Raw genomic sequence first — 18,627 nt, forward strand, 5'->3', positions numbered from 1 at the left:
CGATCACAGTAATCAGATGGATTACTTCCTGCACAACAAATCATATGGATGGCAAATACCACATCTCCACAAAGGCTGTTGGTTCATTCAACAAAGGCCCAAGCTGCTTCAAGTTGTATTTCTCAGGGATGTTCCCATGTTGGACATATACAGTGTTTCTGCTTGGTCCTCAATGCATACCTTTATCAAACTGTGTTATCACAACTGCATCTAGGTCTGATGCAAAATTTGGAAGAGCAACTCTGTAGTCACTATTTAAGTAGACTCTAAACCTCAGCTCCTTCCATTACTGCTTGCAAGTCCTCTGAGGGTATGCCTACACAGCAAAGAAAAACCCATGACTGGCCCATGCCAGCCAATTCGGGCTGCGGGGTTGTTTCATTGCTGTGTACACTTCTGGGCTTGGGCTGGAGCCTGAGCTCTGGAACCTTCCCATTCTTCAGGGTCCAATGGCCTGGGAACCAGCCTGAGCCCAGAAGTGTACAGAGCAATGAAACAGCCAGCACCCAGAGCCCCATGAACACTAGCATAGGCCAGCTGCTGGTGTCGAGTTGCTGTGTAGCTATACTCTGAGGGGAATATAAGTCTGCAACAACTTGATGAAGAAAAATCTGTTACTTTACTTGTACTGTAACTTGTTCTTCAAGATGTGGGTGCAGATGTGTTCCATGATTCTCCCTTCATCCCCGTTGCATCGGAGTCTTCAGACATAGATTCTGGTTCATAGGAACTGAAGTGGGTCTGGATAGAACCACTTTGAAATAGCCTTCGGAGGGGCCATGAGAAGACCTGTGCTTGTGCATGTGCTGTCCCAACAAATTCTGCTAATCACAGTTAACCAGCTTCTGTACATTGGGTGTGCACAGCTGAGTGAAATACACATCTACACCAACATAGAATTATAGAATCAGAGAGTTAGAAGAGACTACAAGAGTCATCTAGTCTAACCCCCTACCAAGATGCAGGATTTGTTGGAACATGTTGAAGAACAACAGTAACAGTACAGGTAAGTAACTGTTTTGATGTACGTAAGTTATTTTAGGAATATGGCAGATATACCTGTATAAATGTTGCTAAATGTGAATGTTTTAAACTTTACATATACCAGAGTTCGTGAAAGCAATGTGCTTCAGTTATATTAAAACTTCAGCAAAAGTTAAATTATTTTAATCCGCTCACTGAATAAGGTTAACTTTTTACTTTTCTTTTTACATACATGTAGGAATGTGGAAACTATCCAGGCTTCCTTACCATATTACGGGCAACTGGATTTGATGGTGGGAACAAAGCTGATCAGTTAGATTATGAGAACTTTCGACATGTGGTACACAAATGGCACTATAAATTAACTAAGGTAAATAAAGGATGTTAAGTTGATATGACCCACTTTTGCAAGTATTCATGAGAACTACTTTGATTGTATTTTATGCCTTGTATTCTAGGCTTCTGTACACTGCCTTGAAACAGGCGAATATACACATATCAGAAATATCCTGATTGTGCTGACCAAAATCCTTCCATGGTATCCAAAAGTTCTGAACCTGGGTCAGGCCTTGGAAAGAAGAGTACATAAGATCTGTCAGGAAGAGAAAGAGAAGAGACCTGATCTATATGCGTTAGCTATGGGGTAACAACAACTTACTTTAAAAAGAGATTTAAATGGATGATGAAAGGATTCCAAAGGCTCAGAACTCTTCCAGTCTTGACACATTTGGCTTTTGCTGTATCTTGGAAGATCTTGCAATCCTGTTGTTTTGAGGCTGGTGTGAGTTGAGGCTCCTGGTTTGTACTGGATGATGATGATGAAGTGTGCTAGGTTCTCCGCAGAACAAAAGAAAGTAACAATCCCTGCCCTGAAGAGCTTGTAATATAATTTTAAGCAGGACCAGTGGTGGAAATATGTGGCTGGAAGGAGAGTAAGACAATGAAAGACAGGGGTTATAGCTATAAGATTATACAATTACTCAGTTCTAGAAGGTTAAATAAAACAATACTTTTCGCTGTTTAATTATGGTTATTTTTTCATGATTGGTGAATGCAAAATTATCCATGTTTGTCTTGGTTGCTGGAAAGGTATTTTATTTCATCACTGTCGTTGATTTAGCAAAGCTTCAAAATTATTAGTGTAACACAAAATCACTGGCTTATTTCTTTGAAGGTTTTTAGATTGCAGAGGTTTAGAGGGTCAGGTTTTTTAAAGAACCGATGGTAGTAATAGAAGGAGAAAGAGAAGTGCTAAATAATTTGCAAACTACTCGAATAATCTTTTTAAACAGTAACCCATGTTTATATTTTGCTTTATGTTTGTGCATATTTAACACACTGTGCGACTTTCAGCTATTCTGGGCAATTGAAAAGTAGAAAGCCTTACATGGTACCGGAAAATGAATTCCATCACAAAGACCCACCTGCCAGGAATGCTGTAGCTGCAACAGTGCAAAATGGGCCAGGTGGTGCTGGGCTGCCTGCATCACTCACAATAAATGCAGCTAAACTGGAAGAAAGCACTGCTGAGGAGACTGGTAAGCCATCCATTTTAAAAGAGAATTCTTTTAGTGCTATAATTCTGACCCTTTTTTTTAATTGACTTTTAGGATTGTGTGGTTTAATCTTCAAATTGTAAAACTAACAGGGTCCATTATGTCTTGGGTTTTTTGTGTTTTTTTTTTTTTTAAATATTGTTTATTGCTTATATTTTTAATCCTTTGTTATTGACAAATGCATCTTGATCAATTTAGTTGTCAATAAATTAAGCCTAATTTTAAATTAATTTTGAAGTGTTATATGTTCAAGTGGTCGCTATAGCATTGAGCCAAAGTACTAACTCAGTAGATTAAGTTTAGCATCTTTTTCAATAGACAAACTAAAGGAGAAAACTCAGGGTGCAGTGAAAGTTATTAATAAAGCCGCCAATGCAACACCAAAAGTGACGACAAGCAATGGAAACAGTGCTTCCAACAGGTGAGAAATCTATTCTTCAGTTCATTGTCTGACTGCAGAATCGTGAAATTACATTTGAAAGTGACTTATCTATTCTTAAGGGTTTTTTTAGCAAGAGGTGAAAATGATCTTCTCTACTTTGTGCAGTAGAAATCTGCAAATTATATCCTTTTGATCCACTAGATAAAGGAATTGCAAGTGAAGACTGATAAATGAAATGCTTTTCTCCCAAATTATGCAAGGAAACTATACTAATTTAAATGAATAAAGCTTCACTAAAGAAATAATCGTATCTAATATGCTGAACTTAAAGATCCATTTTAAATACTGTGAACCCAGTCCTTGAAATCTGTTAGAGTGGGCTAGACATCTGACAACGAGTGCTTGGTAGCTGCTCTAATTGGGTACTTGTAATTGGTGGGTACGACTACACTGGAATAAAAGACCCGTGGCACAGCCGTGGCTGGCCTGCGGGGCTCAATATTGCTGTGTAGACATTCGGGCTCAGGCTGGAGCCTGGGCTCTGCGTACATCTCCCCATGCGGGATTGCAAAGCTCAGGCTCCAGCCTGGACTTGAATGACCACCCAGCAATTTTACAGCCTTGCAGTGAGAGCCCCACGAGCCCATATCAGCTGACCTGGACCAGCAGCGGGTGTTTAATTGCTGCTTGGATGTACCCATAGTCATTGTTTACATAGCTGCTGGGCTGGAATAACCTTGAGTCAAAAACATTAATGTTTTTTAATGCCTGCTATTTCTGTGTGCCTCAGAACCCTGCTAATCATGTAATAGCATTGTTTCCTATATCCTCCCATTTTAGCTAGAAGAAAGGTACTGGTTTGTTGCTATGAAGATGAGTGGAAGCATATTGAGAGACGGGAATTTGTCACTTATTTAACATTTTGAAAAGGATTTTTTGTCTTAATCATGAAAAGTAAAAACTGATTTGCATTTGATTATGAAAACTGAAGCTAGTTTTGATATTGAGCACTCATTGGGCTTTTTTTATGCAGCAAAATTATTAAAGAAAAAGATGAGAAAGAAAAAAGTGGGAAGGAAAAAGATAAAGAAAAAAAAGAAAAGACTCCGGCTGCCATTCCAGAGGCCAAGGCACTTGGAAAGGATGGAAAAGATAAACCAAAGGAAGAACGGGCAAACAAAGATGATAAAACAAGAGAGATCAAGGAAAAAACACCAAAATCTGACAAAGAGAAGGAGAAAGCCAAGAAAGAAGAAAAAACACCAAAAGAGGAAAAATCCAAGACAGTTGTTACCAACGCTGAGTCAAAGTTCGCTGCAGAAAAGGAGAGAGAAAAGGAGCCATCCAGAGAAAAAGATGTAGCGAAGGATATGAAATCCAAGGAAAATATTAAAGGAGGAGAAAAATTGTCAGTAGCTGGGTCCTTGAAGTCACCTGTTCCCCGATCAGAAACATCAGAGTCTGAAAGGGGTAAATTAAACTTTTTTTTTTTTAAAGCTGCCTTTTCAATAATGTACAGAAACTTTGAAAGTTGCTTAATACCTAAAAATGGTTGGGGGTAGGCAGAAGGAGAGTAACTATATGCTAATTAGCATCTAAACATACAAGATCCTTTTCTTTTCAACTTTTTGGTGCCAGGTAGTTAAAAAGATTGTCGCTTCCAGCATTAGTAAGCAAACTGTGGGGGAGGTTTTTTCTGTTCCCACTACTTTCAGTGAGAGCAGAGTATTATAGGGCCCACTGCCTTAAGAATTTCCAATATGATTTCATATGAATATCTCTTGTAACAAATCCTTGTGAAGATTCTAAATTGTATTGTAATCATGGAGTAATAATTACACACGGAAATGTGTATTGATTGTTTGCTTACTGTAGTTGAGGTCCTATATACTCTGCAGCAAAAACAATCTGAGGTCTGCAAAAATTTTTGTATTGAGAATAGGAGTACTTGTGGCACCTTAGAGACTAACAAATTTGAGCATAAGCTTTCGTGACTACAGCTAACTTCATCATCGGATTCATACAGTGGAAAATACAGGGGTGAGATTTTATATACACAGAGAACATGAAACAATGGGTGTTATCATACAGACTGTAACAAGGATGATCAGGAAAGGTGAGCTATTACCAGCCTGGGGAGGGGGGTGGGGGACGGACGGACGGACACCTTTTATAGTGATAATCAAGGTGGGCCATTTCGAGCAGTTGACAAGAACAGTAAGGGGGGGAATAAACAAGGGGAAATAGTTTTACTTTTTGTAATGAAACATCTACTTCCAGTCTTTATTCAAGCCTAAGTTAATTGTATCCAGTTTGCAAATTAATTCCAATTCAGCAGTCTCTTGTTGGAGTCTGTTTTTGCATCCAGTGAAGTAAGCTGTAGCTCACAAAAGCTTATGCTCAAATAAATTTATTAGTCTCTAAGGTGCCACAAGTACTCCTTTTCTTTTTGCGGATACAAACTAACACGCTGCTACTCTGAAACCTGTACTGAGAATGTATTGCAAATAGCATATGGAAGTTTTTGGAGGAAAGCTGGAGTTTTTGGCATCTGGGTAGGGAGCAGCTGGGGCTTTTAGCACCTGCAGAAGGTGTGGAAAGCTGTTTGGAATAGTTTCTACTAAAATTGTCTTCAGTGAAATAGTTAACAATGTGGACTTTTAAGTTACCATCTTAGGGTTTTGGTGTTAGCAGCCTGTTTAGATGAAAGAGGTACTTCACATCTCAGAACAATTGTTTTTAGGCTATTTGCAAACCCAGAAAAATGGGTCTGCCTCAGTTTCCACTTGTTCCACATTTTCAAGGTTTTCATCATAACCTTCAGCGCTAAACACAGATAATTTTAAATGAAAGTTTAAACACTAAAGCAGAATTTTGCAGCTGGGGATTCTGCAGATGAGAAATTATGGAATCCATGGGATCAGGCCTGTTACTCTCTCCTGATGATAATCAATACTTTTAATCCTCCAACAGTAAAATTTTAGTGAGCTATAGCTCACGAAAGCTTATGCTCAGTTAAATTTGTTAGTCTCTAAGGTGCCACTTGTACTCCTTTTCTTTTTGCGAATACAGACTAACACGGCTGCTACTCTGAATTCTAACTTTAAACTCCTTTGGTATTTTGCAAAGTAATAGAATCAGATTTTATCCCCTCTTGCTAGGGTTTTAATACTTACCGCTTCTTATTTCTTTCTTTCTTCCTTTTTTTTTTTAGAACAAAAACGTCGCAAAGTTGATACCCATTCTTCTCCATCACATTCCTCAACAGTAAAGGTTAGTATAGCCTGAGGAAGGCAGCGCCCATGTTAGGCTCACAAGTTTGGAATGCCAGTGTCCGACTTCCTTCAAGTTTTGTGCCAAGTATATACTGGAACCACTGGAGGTTTTATCTTGCATTAGAAAATGCATTCCTTTTCTTTATTGGTGGACTCTTTTTTTCTATTAAATATTTTTAATTAGAAAAAATAAAGCTTCAAGGACCTAGCACAAATTTTGTAAATAGTGTTTGAAAAATGCAAGAAAATTTTTACACAGAAGTGCCTCATTGTTTTAAGCAGTCAGTTTTTTTTTTGGAATGCAATGGTAGCTACAAGCAAATGAGTCTTTGCAGCAGAATGGAGCATATTTTTCTGCACTAATATTGAAGAATATATAGCACTGAAGATTTTCTGGATGTTACGGGATATACGGATACCTCTGAATTCATCAGGCTTCTTGATGAGCATCATACCGATGTGTGCCTTCCAAGGAGGAGTCTTGAAAGGAGTTCCATTTTAAAGTCTCCTTGGTGATCAGTTCTCCTGTAGTTGTGTATATTCAGTGAGCATGCAGCTTCTGTTGCACCTTCCCTTCGAGGTTTGTTTATATTCCAATGGGTTCCCACCATGTTGAGCCCTGCGTTACGATAAAACCAGATGTGGCAACCAAGCTTACCACCCAGCAAAGAGAAACCCCAAGCATTCAAGCGCAGCACAATACCGTGGGTGTAGCCTACTTGAAGACTCAGGGTAGCCTTTCCTTGCTCCATATTTAATTTTATTTCTAAACCATCTAAATTCATGGAATCTTTGAATTTGCAGTACGTTGAACCTTTAAAACTGTAAGTTACTAATACTTCATCAAGAGCACTGTGATGGATTATGTGGGGTGTTTAAAACTTCACCATCTTACCAACTTAAAAATCCAGTGTTTTGTTTTCTTTTTTCAAAGAATACATCTTTTTTTGTATAAGAGTTACTTAAAGAATAATAATTAATTTTGCAGAAATAAGACTAAACAGTGCATATAATCAATTTTGAGGAACCAGGAAATGATAATGACTTAATTGTAACATCAAGTATATTTTTTAATATTTTTTTTTCCTCTGTTTTTTGCAAAATGATACCTAAAGTTGTTTTAGGGGACTTCTACCACATTTAACTGTAAGTGGAGAAGATGCATTTAATATATTTTTATTCATGGAATATATGCATTTAATATATTTTTAAAATCTTACTTCATCTGTGGCTCACTCATTTAAAGAATATTATTTCTTTAAATATTGCAGAAATCTTTGTGAGTGGAGGGGAAGTTTTTAAATATTTTTATGACAAATTTAATAGGAACAAATTTTCTTTTGTAGGTTAAAGAATCATATTGCTGATATAATTTAGTTTAGAAAGATGTACATTTTGTTTTCTACCTTTAGCTTTGTTCAATATAAAATATTAACATCAGATTTATTCTGGAAGGAGTAGTTGTTTTTTGTTTCAAGGTACAGCCTGCTTCCCAAAGTTCCTCGGTTTCTGAAAATTATGCCAGTTTACGTGTCATCTCCATTCATTTTCTACAGGACAGCCTCAGCGAACTCAAGGACTCTTCAGCAAAGGTTTGAATCTTTTATTTGTCACCAAGATTACATTTGTATTTTATGTGGAGAAATTTTAATCTTGTGTGGATGTTATACATTACCTGAGAAATTGAAGGCTGCATTACTGTATGTGCTAGCATAAAAACAGATTTTTCAACCATTGTATAAATGTGCTTTACACATGTGCCTTTAGATTTTGATCTATAGAATAATCTACAGTTGGCAGAGTGTGCAATAAACATTGGTCTGTTATGTTGGCAGTACCTTATAGAGTGATCACTTAATTTTCCTTGATCCTCCTCAGACATGTTTTTTTCATATTTCATAGCTATTACTGCAACTTTACTTTGCATAGAGAAAACAACAATATTATGGCAGTATTCACGCTTCTAAAGTAGCCCCCACTCATTTGTGTCTTGGTAAATCTCCATCAATACCACCATCAGTGTGATTCCAGAACTAACTACTAAGTTATCCTATTGGTATGCTTGCTTTTTTTCATAAATGTAATTCAAATTAAAAATATTGTAGAATTGTGCCTAAAATAAATACATTAAAAAGATGTTTGAAGCATAATACTTTCTGATATTTTGGGAAAAGGCCATAAAACAAGCATTAATGTAGATTTTAAACATATTTTCCAAAATACTCAGCTATTACAGTAATGAGCACCATAGAAACTTGAACTTGATAATGTACTAGCATAATTTCTTATTCTTTTTTGTGGATCTCTGTTCCTCTTCGAGTGATTGCTCATGTGTATTCCACAACAAGTGTGCGTGCTCGCCTCATGCACCGGTGCCAGAAGTTTTTTTCCTAGCAGTGCCAGTACCTTCTTGCCACCAGTGAAGATGCTTCGGAACTGCTCTGCTCCAGCTTTGTTGTAGCTCGTCCCCAGAACTGTTCGTTCATTTAGTGTTAGTACCTGTAGTTAGTTAGCTGTTTAGTTAGTCAGTGAGCACGGACTAGGGCATGCCCCGATCCCTGGGATCCGTGCGGCTCTTGTAGGTGTTCTATGCCAAGAAGTAACCTGCACGCAGACTGTTTTCGCTGATATGGGTTTCTCCCAAACAGTGCAAGGTGCAAGATTTGCAAGTCGTTTAAGCCTCAGACCAAAAGAGAAAGGGACATTAGGCTCCGGGCCATCCTGATGGAGTCAACGCTGACCCCGACTCCAGCACACCACTCCGAACTGGTACCCGGCACCATGGCATCAGTATGCGGCAACCCTCCAGTGCCATCGACCAGTGGCGTGTCCACGGGGCATGCCAAGAGGGCCAGGAAGTCTCCCTCTTTGCAGCAGCACCGAGGGAAGTCTGGGACAGAGGCTAGGCCCATGTCAGGTAGTCCTTAATCCCCCACCAGCCCTTTCGGCCTCTCCGGATGTCATCCACGCCTGAAACCCTCCAGGCGGCCTAGGATGTTATGTCCATGTCGGTGCCCGGAGCGCCACCGATGTTGGCGCCGCACTCCAGAGGCAAGCCGCCGCTGGGATCTCCGCAGTCGCCTCCGGCCCAGTACCAGTTTCGGTCAAGGGAACATTCCCAACGCCATTCGCCGCCCAGCGACCGCTTAGGGCAGAGTCCATGTTGATCGCTCTTGACGCAGACCAGGCTGTCTGTCTGGGCTCCATCCGGCAGGAACTCTCGGCACCACTCATCCTCAAGGAGCGAATATCGACAGGACCGAGGCAGGCATCACCAACGGTCCTCGTCTCTAAGAGGGTACTGCAGTTGGTCACGGCACGGTCGTCGACGCCGTTCCCATTCGGATTCCCTCTCCAAGTCTCTGCCAAGACATTGCAGCCCCGGGCATCGATCGCCGGCGTCTCACCATTGCAGATTCGCCTGTCGAGGCCGTTGTGGAGCAGGTGTTACCAATCCTCCACGTTGAGATCGCGGTCCCATGGCCATCGTAGATCCCAGCACCGCCGCTCCTCCCAGTTCAGAGACAGCAGCAGATCTTATGCCAGCCCAGTGTCCATTCGTAGCCGTCCTTTGATGGGTCAGGCCAGCCAACCCAAACAGCCGACCCCGCTGGTGCCACAGCAGATGAAGTGGCACTGAGCGTCGTGGCTGGCCCAATGGTACCAGTGGGCACGTGGCCTCCGACGCAGCCCCTGGAGGGAGCTCTCTCGGTGGCTGGAGCTTTGGAAGCACCATCGGCCTCCCTCTCCAGACCCCCGAGAAAAGAGTCAGTGGGACATATATCCTCGGCACTGTGCCCGGAGTCCGACCAGGTGGAGCACCGCACCGGCCTCCTCGCCCCGCCCGGAGGAGGCGATTGCGGCCCCGCCCCCTCTGCCGTGCAGGAGGACTTCAGGGCCCACCAAGAACTCTTAAAGAGGGTGGCAGCAAGCCTTCACCTCCAAGCAGAGGAGATGGAGGAGCCCTCAGACTCCCTGTTTAACGTGTTGTCCCCATCAGCACTGGGTAGGGTGGCCTTGCCTCTCCGTGAAGGGGTGGCTAAGATTTCAAATGCCCTGTGGCAAACATCTCTAAAAAGGCGGAACGCAAGTACTTTGTACCCACTAAAGGGCATGAGTACTTGTATACCGACCCGGCGCCCAACTCCCTGCTGGATGAGTCAGTCAACCACTGCCTGTAAACAACACCAAGTCCACTTTAGTCCCAGTTCAATATGTAGAGTTTATCGAGGTGCTCCTGGACGCAGTGTCGGCCAGGGCCTCTCTCCTGCCAGACAGATTTGAGACCCTAAAAGGTCTCATCGACTCAGTCACTCTGTGGAAACAGCCAGGGTTTGCCTGCAGCTCTTAGGTCACATGTCGGCATGTACGTATGTAGTCCGTTATGCCAGACTCAGGATGAGGCCCCTCCAGTTCTGGTTGGCCTCGAAGTTCTCCCAGGCCACAGACAGAATGGACAAGTTCCTCACCGTGCTGGACTCTGTGATCACCTCCCTACGGTGGTGGTCTGCCCCAAACAACATGCTCCAAGGGGTTCCGTTCAGGGCCAGGGCCCTGTCGTTGGAGCTGGTGTCCGACTCGTCGGACCTGGGTTGGAGGGCCCCGGGGGGGAGCTTTCAGACCCAAGGCCTGTGGTTAGCTCGAGACCTGACCCTACATATAAATGTCAAGGAACGCAGGGCGGTGCGGCTGGTGTGTATGGCCTTCCGCTCGCACCTGGAGGGCAGGGTAGTCAGGGTCCTCACGGACAACACGGCCTCAATGATCTATATCTACAGGCAAGGCGGGGCCCGATCCTCTGCCACAAAGCCCTCAGGCTGTGGGACTTCTGTATAGCCGATGACATCCACCTGAAGGCCTTTCACCTACTGGGCACCTGGAACGAGAGGGCTTGAACAGGGACTTTTCCTCGCAACAGGAGTGGTCCCTCCACCCGGAAGTGGCCCACCGGCTCTTCCGAAGGTGTGGAACTCCCCAGGTGCACCTATTCATGACTCGGCACAACTGGCAATGCCCCCGCTTCTGCTCCAGGGGGGGCCTGGGGAGGAGCGCTATCGCCGATGCCTTTCTCCTGTCCTGGTCAGGCTGGCTTCTCTACGCCTTTCCCCCGTTCCCTCTATTCAGCAGGGTCCTGGAGAAGATAAAGATGGACAAGACCTGGGTCCTCCTGATTGCCCCGGCGTGGCCCAGGCCCATATTGGTATGGGACCCTCAACTGCCTGGCAGTAGCTTCGCTGTGGCCATTGCTGCTCTGCCCGGAGCTCCTCTCTCAGGACCAGGGCCGCCACCTCCATCCCAGCCTAGTGGCACTTCACCTCATGGCGTGGCTACTCAGTGGTTAGGCGGAGAGGAAAGGATGTGCTCAGAACAGGTTCAGCGCGTCCTCCTCGAAAGTAGATGGCCCTCCACTCACCGCACTTATTTGGCGAAATGGTCCTGGTTTTCTAGGTGGGCGGTGGACTGGGGTGTCTCCCCGGTGGCCGCCCCGATCCAGCTTATCCTTGATTACCTCCTCCACCTGAGGACCCAGGGCCTGGCGCCCTTGTCAGTCAAGGTGCACCTGCTAGCCATATCGGCCTTCAATCCACTGGTGCAAGGGCACAAGGCATTTTCCCATGCTACGACTGGCCGGTTCCTTAAGGGTTTGGACCATCTTTTTCTGTATTCTGGACCCCCGGTCCCACAGTGTGACCTAAACCTGGTGTTGGCTCGTCTCACAGGACCCCCGTTTGAACCACTGGCCACGTGCTTCTCGTCTCACCTCTTGTGGAAGGTAGCCTTCCTGGTTGCAGTCACGTCTGCCAGGCGAGTCTTGGAGCTCATGGCCCTGACTTCCGAGCTGCCATACTCCAGCCTTTCATAAGGACAAGGTCCAGCTCTGCCTACACCCCGCGTTCCTCCCAAAGGTGGTTTCTGCCTACCACATGGGTCAGGATACATTTCTACCGGTCCTCTGCCCCAAGCCTTATGCGTCAAGTGAGGAGCACCATCTCCACATGCTCGATGTGCGATGGGTTCTGGCTTTCTACCTCAAGCAGACCAAGCCATTCAGAAAGTCCTTGCAACTGTTTGTTGCCTTGGCCGAGCATGCGAGGGGCCAGCTGATTTCCACTCAGCGGATCACTTCATGCATCCGTATTTATTATGAGCTGGCGGGTGTCCCCCCGCCGCCCATTGTGAGGGCACACTCGACTCGGGTGCATGCCTCGTCGGCTGCGGCCTCGTTGGCTGCCTTTGTGGCCCACGTCCCCATCCAGGACATTTGTAGGGCTGCCACGTGGTCTTCAGTTCACACATTCACCTCACGCTATGCGATAGTCTCCCAAACCAGGGATGACGCCGCGATCGGCTGGACTGTCCTCCATCCTGGGAACTTGTGAACGCCTACCCACCTCCAACAGATATAGCTTGGAATCGCCTATTGTGGAATACACATGAGCAATCACTTGAAGAAGAAAAGACAGTTACCTTTTCCGTAACTGGTGTTTTTCAAGATGTGTTACTCATGTCTATTCCACATCCCACCCTCCTTCCTCTCTGTCGGAGTTGTCTGGCAAGAAGGAACTGAGGGTGGGGGGAATGCAGCGCCCCTTATACCGCTCCAGGCAAGCGCCACTCCAGCGGTCACGGGGGGCGCTCCCCTCCTACTGGTACTGCTAGGGGGAAAAGCTTCCGGCCTGGTGCACGTGGCAAGCACGCACACCTATTGTGGAATAGACATGAGCAACACATCTCAAAGAACACCAGTTACGGAAAAGGTAACGGTCTTTTACTGTGTGTGGGGCGGGGGAGTAGATATGTCTGTTTAAAATTGACTATTGAGATCTTGTGTTAATAAATAAAATGCTTTCCAATAATCATAACAGAGGTATTTATTAGCACAAATGTTGATTTGTATCAAATTAAGCAACTGTGAACATTTCCCAATTAATTTATAGATTTTCGTCTGTCATTATGCTTTATCATTTACAAAGAAACAAGTTTAAAAATGCATGAGAGAATTGTTGCTTACTGCAAAGTGTACATCAGGTATTATTGTACCTTTTAACTCAGATTGCTTAAATAAGTCTTTACAAGAATTCTTTTTATATAATTTTCAAACAGCAGCAGTAATTCTGCAACTGCTAGTTGCTAATCTACTGGGTTTATCTAAGTGATTCCAGTGCTGACTGTACAGCATACATAGGAACATTTAGAAAGGGAGGCAGGAGCAGGAGCCTCAACTCCTTAATGCCCCAAATTCTCATAGTTTTACTGTTTACACAGTTGTCACTTCTGTGTAACATATGTCATTTTAAATATTTGGGGTTGTTAACTTCTTTGGAAAGCACTGCCTTTCTGATTTCAGAAATCCAAGTCATTTATCTCCCACTCACATCTGTTAACAACTGGGATGTGTGATGGTGGTGAGGTGTTATATTGGAAAAAAATGTATTAACTAAGACAGTTTTTCCTAAACTAATTTCAGAAGTAGAATTAAATAATTTTTATATGCCAATGCATTTGGTGCATATGATTAAGACAAACAGCTGAATTAAACGTATATTAAATAATCTGCAAATTGCTTATATTGTTTTAATTCAAAATAAACAGCTCAGTTTTAGTGTTGGCTGCTGAATGTCCTTATGTATTGGGCTATAACATATGTATGTTTGTTTATTTTATTTATTTATTTGTATTATTGTAGCACTTAGGAGCCCCAGTTATGAACCAGGACCCTGCTGAGCTAGGCACTGTATAACACAGTTTTTCCTGGCATTACTGTTCATGAAGAGCTTTTCTTCTGAGCTCTAGTTTCCACCTGTCACTCTCACTTCCAGTTGCTCCTTCTTTCTCTGACTGAATGAACCAGCATGCGTTCTGCCGGTAAAATCACAACCCTCATAAAGTAGCACTGGAGTATGGACTCTGTCTACAGAGTAAGGAAGTCAAACCCTCTTCTTTCCTTGATGCATGTCCCTAAAAATAAAGGGTGCACCTTTCAAAGACTGAAGTACTCAACTGTCATTGAAAGTTAATGGGAATTGGGTGCCTCAATCCTTTTGGTGCTTTTGAAAACCTCATCTTAAATGACCAGCAATTGACGAAGGCTTTCAGTATTCTTTTTTATATACTGTTGAGTAGAATGATTAATTATAAGAAGATCTTAACTGACAGCTAAATATGAGGGAATGGGGCAAGTGGGAAGAGTCCGGAATAGAAGATCTGCAACTTCCATCATCGAGCAGACTCGATGTTCTCTAGTGCTGATCTGTGGTAGTTGTGATATCCCGAGGAGAGTGCCTGCTATGGCATCTTGTTGGAGCAGGAAGTGTGCACTGGGGGAAGGGAGCTGAACATTCTGCACTTCATGGATATCAACAATCAGGGAGTGAAGTATGTTTAAAAATTATACTTGCTGAAATCTGGAAATAAAGCAAAGAAAATAAATTCAATTTGTTGGGGTTTTTACTCATTCCATGATGATGCTTGTTTTTTCTTCCCATGTCCCTCTCCAAACAATCATGTTTGTCGCTAATGTTCTGAACAAATTCAATATTGAAATTGCTTAAAAATAGAATTACTGTAATTATATGCTGGGAAATTTGCAAAACAAACATGAAGAATTCTTCTCTCCAGTAGCCAGCAGTTTGCTGATTTGTGGCCTAGTTGAGTTGCCTCCATACTCACGTTTCTTTGATTGTTTACAGTATTGTAGTTGGAGAACCCATTCAGTGTTCTGAGTATCTTCCAAAAATGTATAAAAAACAGATCCCATTAAATCATCCCTGTGTCATTTGTAAATTATTCTTCTATATGCTGGAAATGTGTTGGGATGCTAATATCAAAAAGATGTATCATTTAAGCCAATTTTGAGAGTGATCCATAATTGGGTAAATGAAGTTAGTTCTGCATTACCTCTGTGGAACTGAAAGTCAGGATTTCCATATGATAAATATACTTATTTATAAGTATAGTAAGTATTTATAAGCAAGTCCAAGCATTTTCACTGGCAGAATCAACAATATTGCTACCTGGTTTGCGTTGGGTATATTAAGCGTTACTGGTAAACAACTTAAGGTGTATTTAATACAACATTTACCTTAAGTGTATCTTCTGTTCAAGCTAGTGCTGATTCTTTATGCAAATGGATCTTGAATTTCCAGCTTTGTATAAGACACTTTTTTAAGAGTTTTTGAGTATTATGCTACATTTTTTTCCACAGATGGACAATAGAGGTGCCTTTAACCTTTTGCTTGGCTGGAAAGTAATAATGTTTAGTTTTTGTTCTTTGAGATAGATATGGTGCAGTAAACAATAGGATTTTTTTTTTCATGTCCACATTTAGGAAGACCTATTAATCCTCAGTAATATTGCCTTAATTTAACAGCACTACATTAACCATACTGTTCCTGCACTGTCCAAGAGTAAGGAGAGAGAAGTGGAGAAGAAAGATTTGGACAAGTCCAGGGAAAGATCCAGAGAGAGAGAGAAGAAAGATGAAAAGGATAGGAAAGAGCGAAAAAGGGTTTGTGACATTTTTATGAAATAGCTTAGAAAGTTGGTGCATGCTTGACTCATTCTTTGACTCTAAGTCATAATAATTATAATTGGTGTGATAGCCTTTATAGACAGAAGTGACCTGCTGCAGGGTTTATTCTTCATTTGCCCTATTAATTCTTAAAAGGTCAATACTTGACATTAATAGAGTCTAAACTGCATTTTAATCTTCCATGTCAAGAGAGTTAAGTTCAGAAACTTTAAACAAGCTTTAATCATGCAACTGCCTTTCAACACTTGAAAAATATGGTATTTGTACAGTATTCTAACTAGGATGCTGTTTTAGAAATCAGCATCTGTTAATCTGCTAACATTATATAACTGTATTTGGCTTTAGGATCATTCAAATAGTGACCGGGAGGTGCCACAGGACTCAACCAAAAGGCGTAAAGAGGAAAATGGAACAAGTATGTGTTTTATTTCATTTTTCTGTGCTTGAAGTGTCCAGTCATTATTATGAATTGTGTTACGGGGTTTTTTTGCAGCTGGTTCTTCAAAACATAGTAAAAGTGAAAGTCCATCTGATTCTCCTCATTCAAATGAGAAGGAAAAGGAGAAGAATAAATCAAAATCTTCAGGCAAAGAAAAAGGTGATTCAATCAAAACTGAAAAGATGGAGAAAAGTTCCTCTGGTAGCAAAAAGGTAAAATGAATAAATTTTCTCATTTGTCTATTACCTCTAAACCTTTTAATTGAAACATTTTGTTCCAGGTAATGCTTTGGAGTTATTTTTCAGTTTTTGAATGCCCTTGTGTAATGGCCTAGATTAGACACAGAAATTGCAAATGGTGGAGGAAAATAAATCTAGAATTTTTGGCCTGGTAGCTGCAACTTTACTTAATACACTCAGTAGTCAACTCTGACTGGATAACTCATGAGGGAACACCTTTCATGTTAGCAGCAATGATGGAGGAAATCTTTTGTGCCAGATAATACTTATTTTTGAATGCTATGGTGTGAGTTTATAGCCTAGATTGGGGGGCTAATATCTAAAAACAACGTTTTCTATACTTTGGTTTTAGGAATTAAGTTTCCTTTTCAGTCCAAAAAAAAAATTACTTTCAGAAAAAAATTCTGAAATGGGGCCTTACTTAAATATTGATTTTGCCACAGTTAGCATATATTTGATCAAGAAATCTACATGGGAAAACTCATTTGGCCCTTGGAAAGGAAATGTGTTAAATTTGAAGACTATATTCAGTCATTAGAGTGTGAACCAGACTGACTCTACTTATGCTTTTAACTGCAAGTCTCAATGCAGCCATATCTAAGAAGACACCAGAGCACCCATTTAGTATAGTCTTCTTTTGAAGACATTTTTAAAATGGTAGTGACTACAGCTGATCCGTCTTCAACTATGCATATGGAGTTTACTGGAGTTTTTGAGAAAAAATTGTTTACAGTAATGCAATATATTGTTAAATTGATAATTGGAAGAGGCATTTATAAGTACACAAATATTACAGTATTCTGGATGAAAGTGGCCAGGACCTATGGGTTGTTGTTGTTTTTTTTGAATGGTGTGTATATGACAGTGCCTTTCAATATTTAGTAGCATCCCAGTGAAATCCTCATTTTTAGAAATAGAAACCTTAATTGGCTCTGATGATTTTGGGCTATCACACTTTATTATGAAATGCTTTGTACACTCAAACATATTTTACTTTATTTTCCATATACAAACTTTGCACAGGAGTCTAGACATGATAAAGAAAAAACAGAAAAAAAGGAAAAACGGGACAGTGCTGGAGGGAAGGAAGAAAAGAAACAATATCCTTTTAACTTTTGATCACTGGAATTTTAAGTAGCATAAACAGTGAAGTAAGATAACTCTTACTTAAGAGTTCTTAAGGAATTAAAAAGCATTTTTCTTTAATACTTAATTTACTCATAAATCTTCAGACAAGCACAGATAATGAAGACTGTTCCAATCAAGGTAAGAATTATTTTCATGTTTTCCCTTTACCAAAATATTGAAGATACCTGTTAAAGTGTATGGGTAAAATTCGCATCTCTGCCATGACCCCTCTAAGGTGGGTTAAAGGGCCAGAGTGGCATAGAAGGGGATAGACAGCCTCAGGCTGCTCTAAGAGGACTCCCTCAGAAGCCTTGACATAAGGGCTGAGCTGGGGAGCAAGAGAGGGGTGTTGGAGGGGGACTGCAACACATAATGATGTGGAGATTCTGGGCAGCTGGGAACAAGGCTGCTATAATGTTGACAGCCCTTGATAATCCACTTTCTGCTTGATAATCTTTTGCCTCCAAGTTATTTTTGAAATGTAAAACAGCACATAGGATACATTTAATTATCTCTAAGCCTGTGATCTCATACTCTGCTTTTTTTCATATTAAGATAGTTTATTATGCCCGTGTAGTCTTTGGCCTCTCCAAATAAGATTGGACAATAAGTGAAAGCTTTACATATAGTTCTTGAGAGACAAGTCTAAACAAGATCAACTTCAACATATTCATGTTTAAATTCCAACTTGAATGTGGGTGTGAATCAAGAGAGATGTGCCAAAAACATTTGAAAAATTTTAATCAAGTTTTCTAAAATCTTCTTCCAGGGCTGTTTAGACATTGTCACATATACAGATTCATTAAAATATTGGTAAATAATTTACTTACACCAAGAAAAGCTAACAAATTCAGATTTGAAAGATAAAAATGAGTCTTTAGCAAGCAGTTCTTTGTTCAGGTATTTTAAGAGTCTCAGAACACTGTTCATTTTGTGGAGAGCAGGGAAGTAGTGTCCTTCTAGATTTCAAAATAATTCACCTATCCACCTAGTCTCAGAAGCCACGTGTCACAGCCAACCTCTCTCCAGAGGTCAATGGACAGTTTTACATTCTGTAAAATATGTGTAATTATGGCTGGTAAATATTAGAGC

The 18,627-nt window shown here is 41.5% G+C and overlaps 1 protein-coding gene across 2 annotated transcripts in view; it reads left to right on the plus strand.

Moving 5' to 3' along the window:
• THOC2 (THO complex 2) overlaps positions 1–18,627 on the plus strand; it is a 109,479-nt gene that overhangs the window by 78,786 nt on the left and 12,066 nt on the right. For both annotated transcript variants that reach the window (XM_038415423.2, XM_038415425.2), the window contains 12 exons: positions 1,223–1,354; positions 1,443–1,627; positions 2,338–2,522; positions 2,859–2,961; positions 3,956–4,392; positions 6,137–6,195; positions 7,754–7,789; positions 15,568–15,705; positions 16,075–16,144; positions 16,223–16,380; positions 17,431–17,507; positions 17,626–17,673. In XM_038415423.2, the coding sequence (XP_038271351.1) occupies positions 1,223–1,354; positions 1,443–1,627; positions 2,338–2,522; positions 2,859–2,961; positions 3,956–4,392; positions 6,137–6,195; positions 7,754–7,789; positions 15,568–15,705; positions 16,075–16,144; positions 16,223–16,380; positions 17,431–17,507; positions 17,626–17,653 (1,608 nt within the window). In that variant the 3' untranslated portion in view covers positions 17,654–17,673. The remainder of the gene's footprint in view (positions 1–1,222; positions 1,355–1,442; positions 1,628–2,337; positions 2,523–2,858; positions 2,962–3,955; positions 4,393–6,136; positions 6,196–7,753; positions 7,790–15,567; positions 15,706–16,074; positions 16,145–16,222; positions 16,381–17,430; positions 17,508–17,625; positions 17,674–18,627) is intronic.

This window comes from Dermochelys coriacea, chromosome 9 (assembly GCF_009764565.3).
Source record: "Dermochelys coriacea isolate rDerCor1 chromosome 9, rDerCor1.pri.v4, whole genome shotgun sequence".
Classification (NCBI taxonomy): Eukaryota; Metazoa; Chordata; order Testudines; family Dermochelyidae; genus Dermochelys; species Dermochelys coriacea.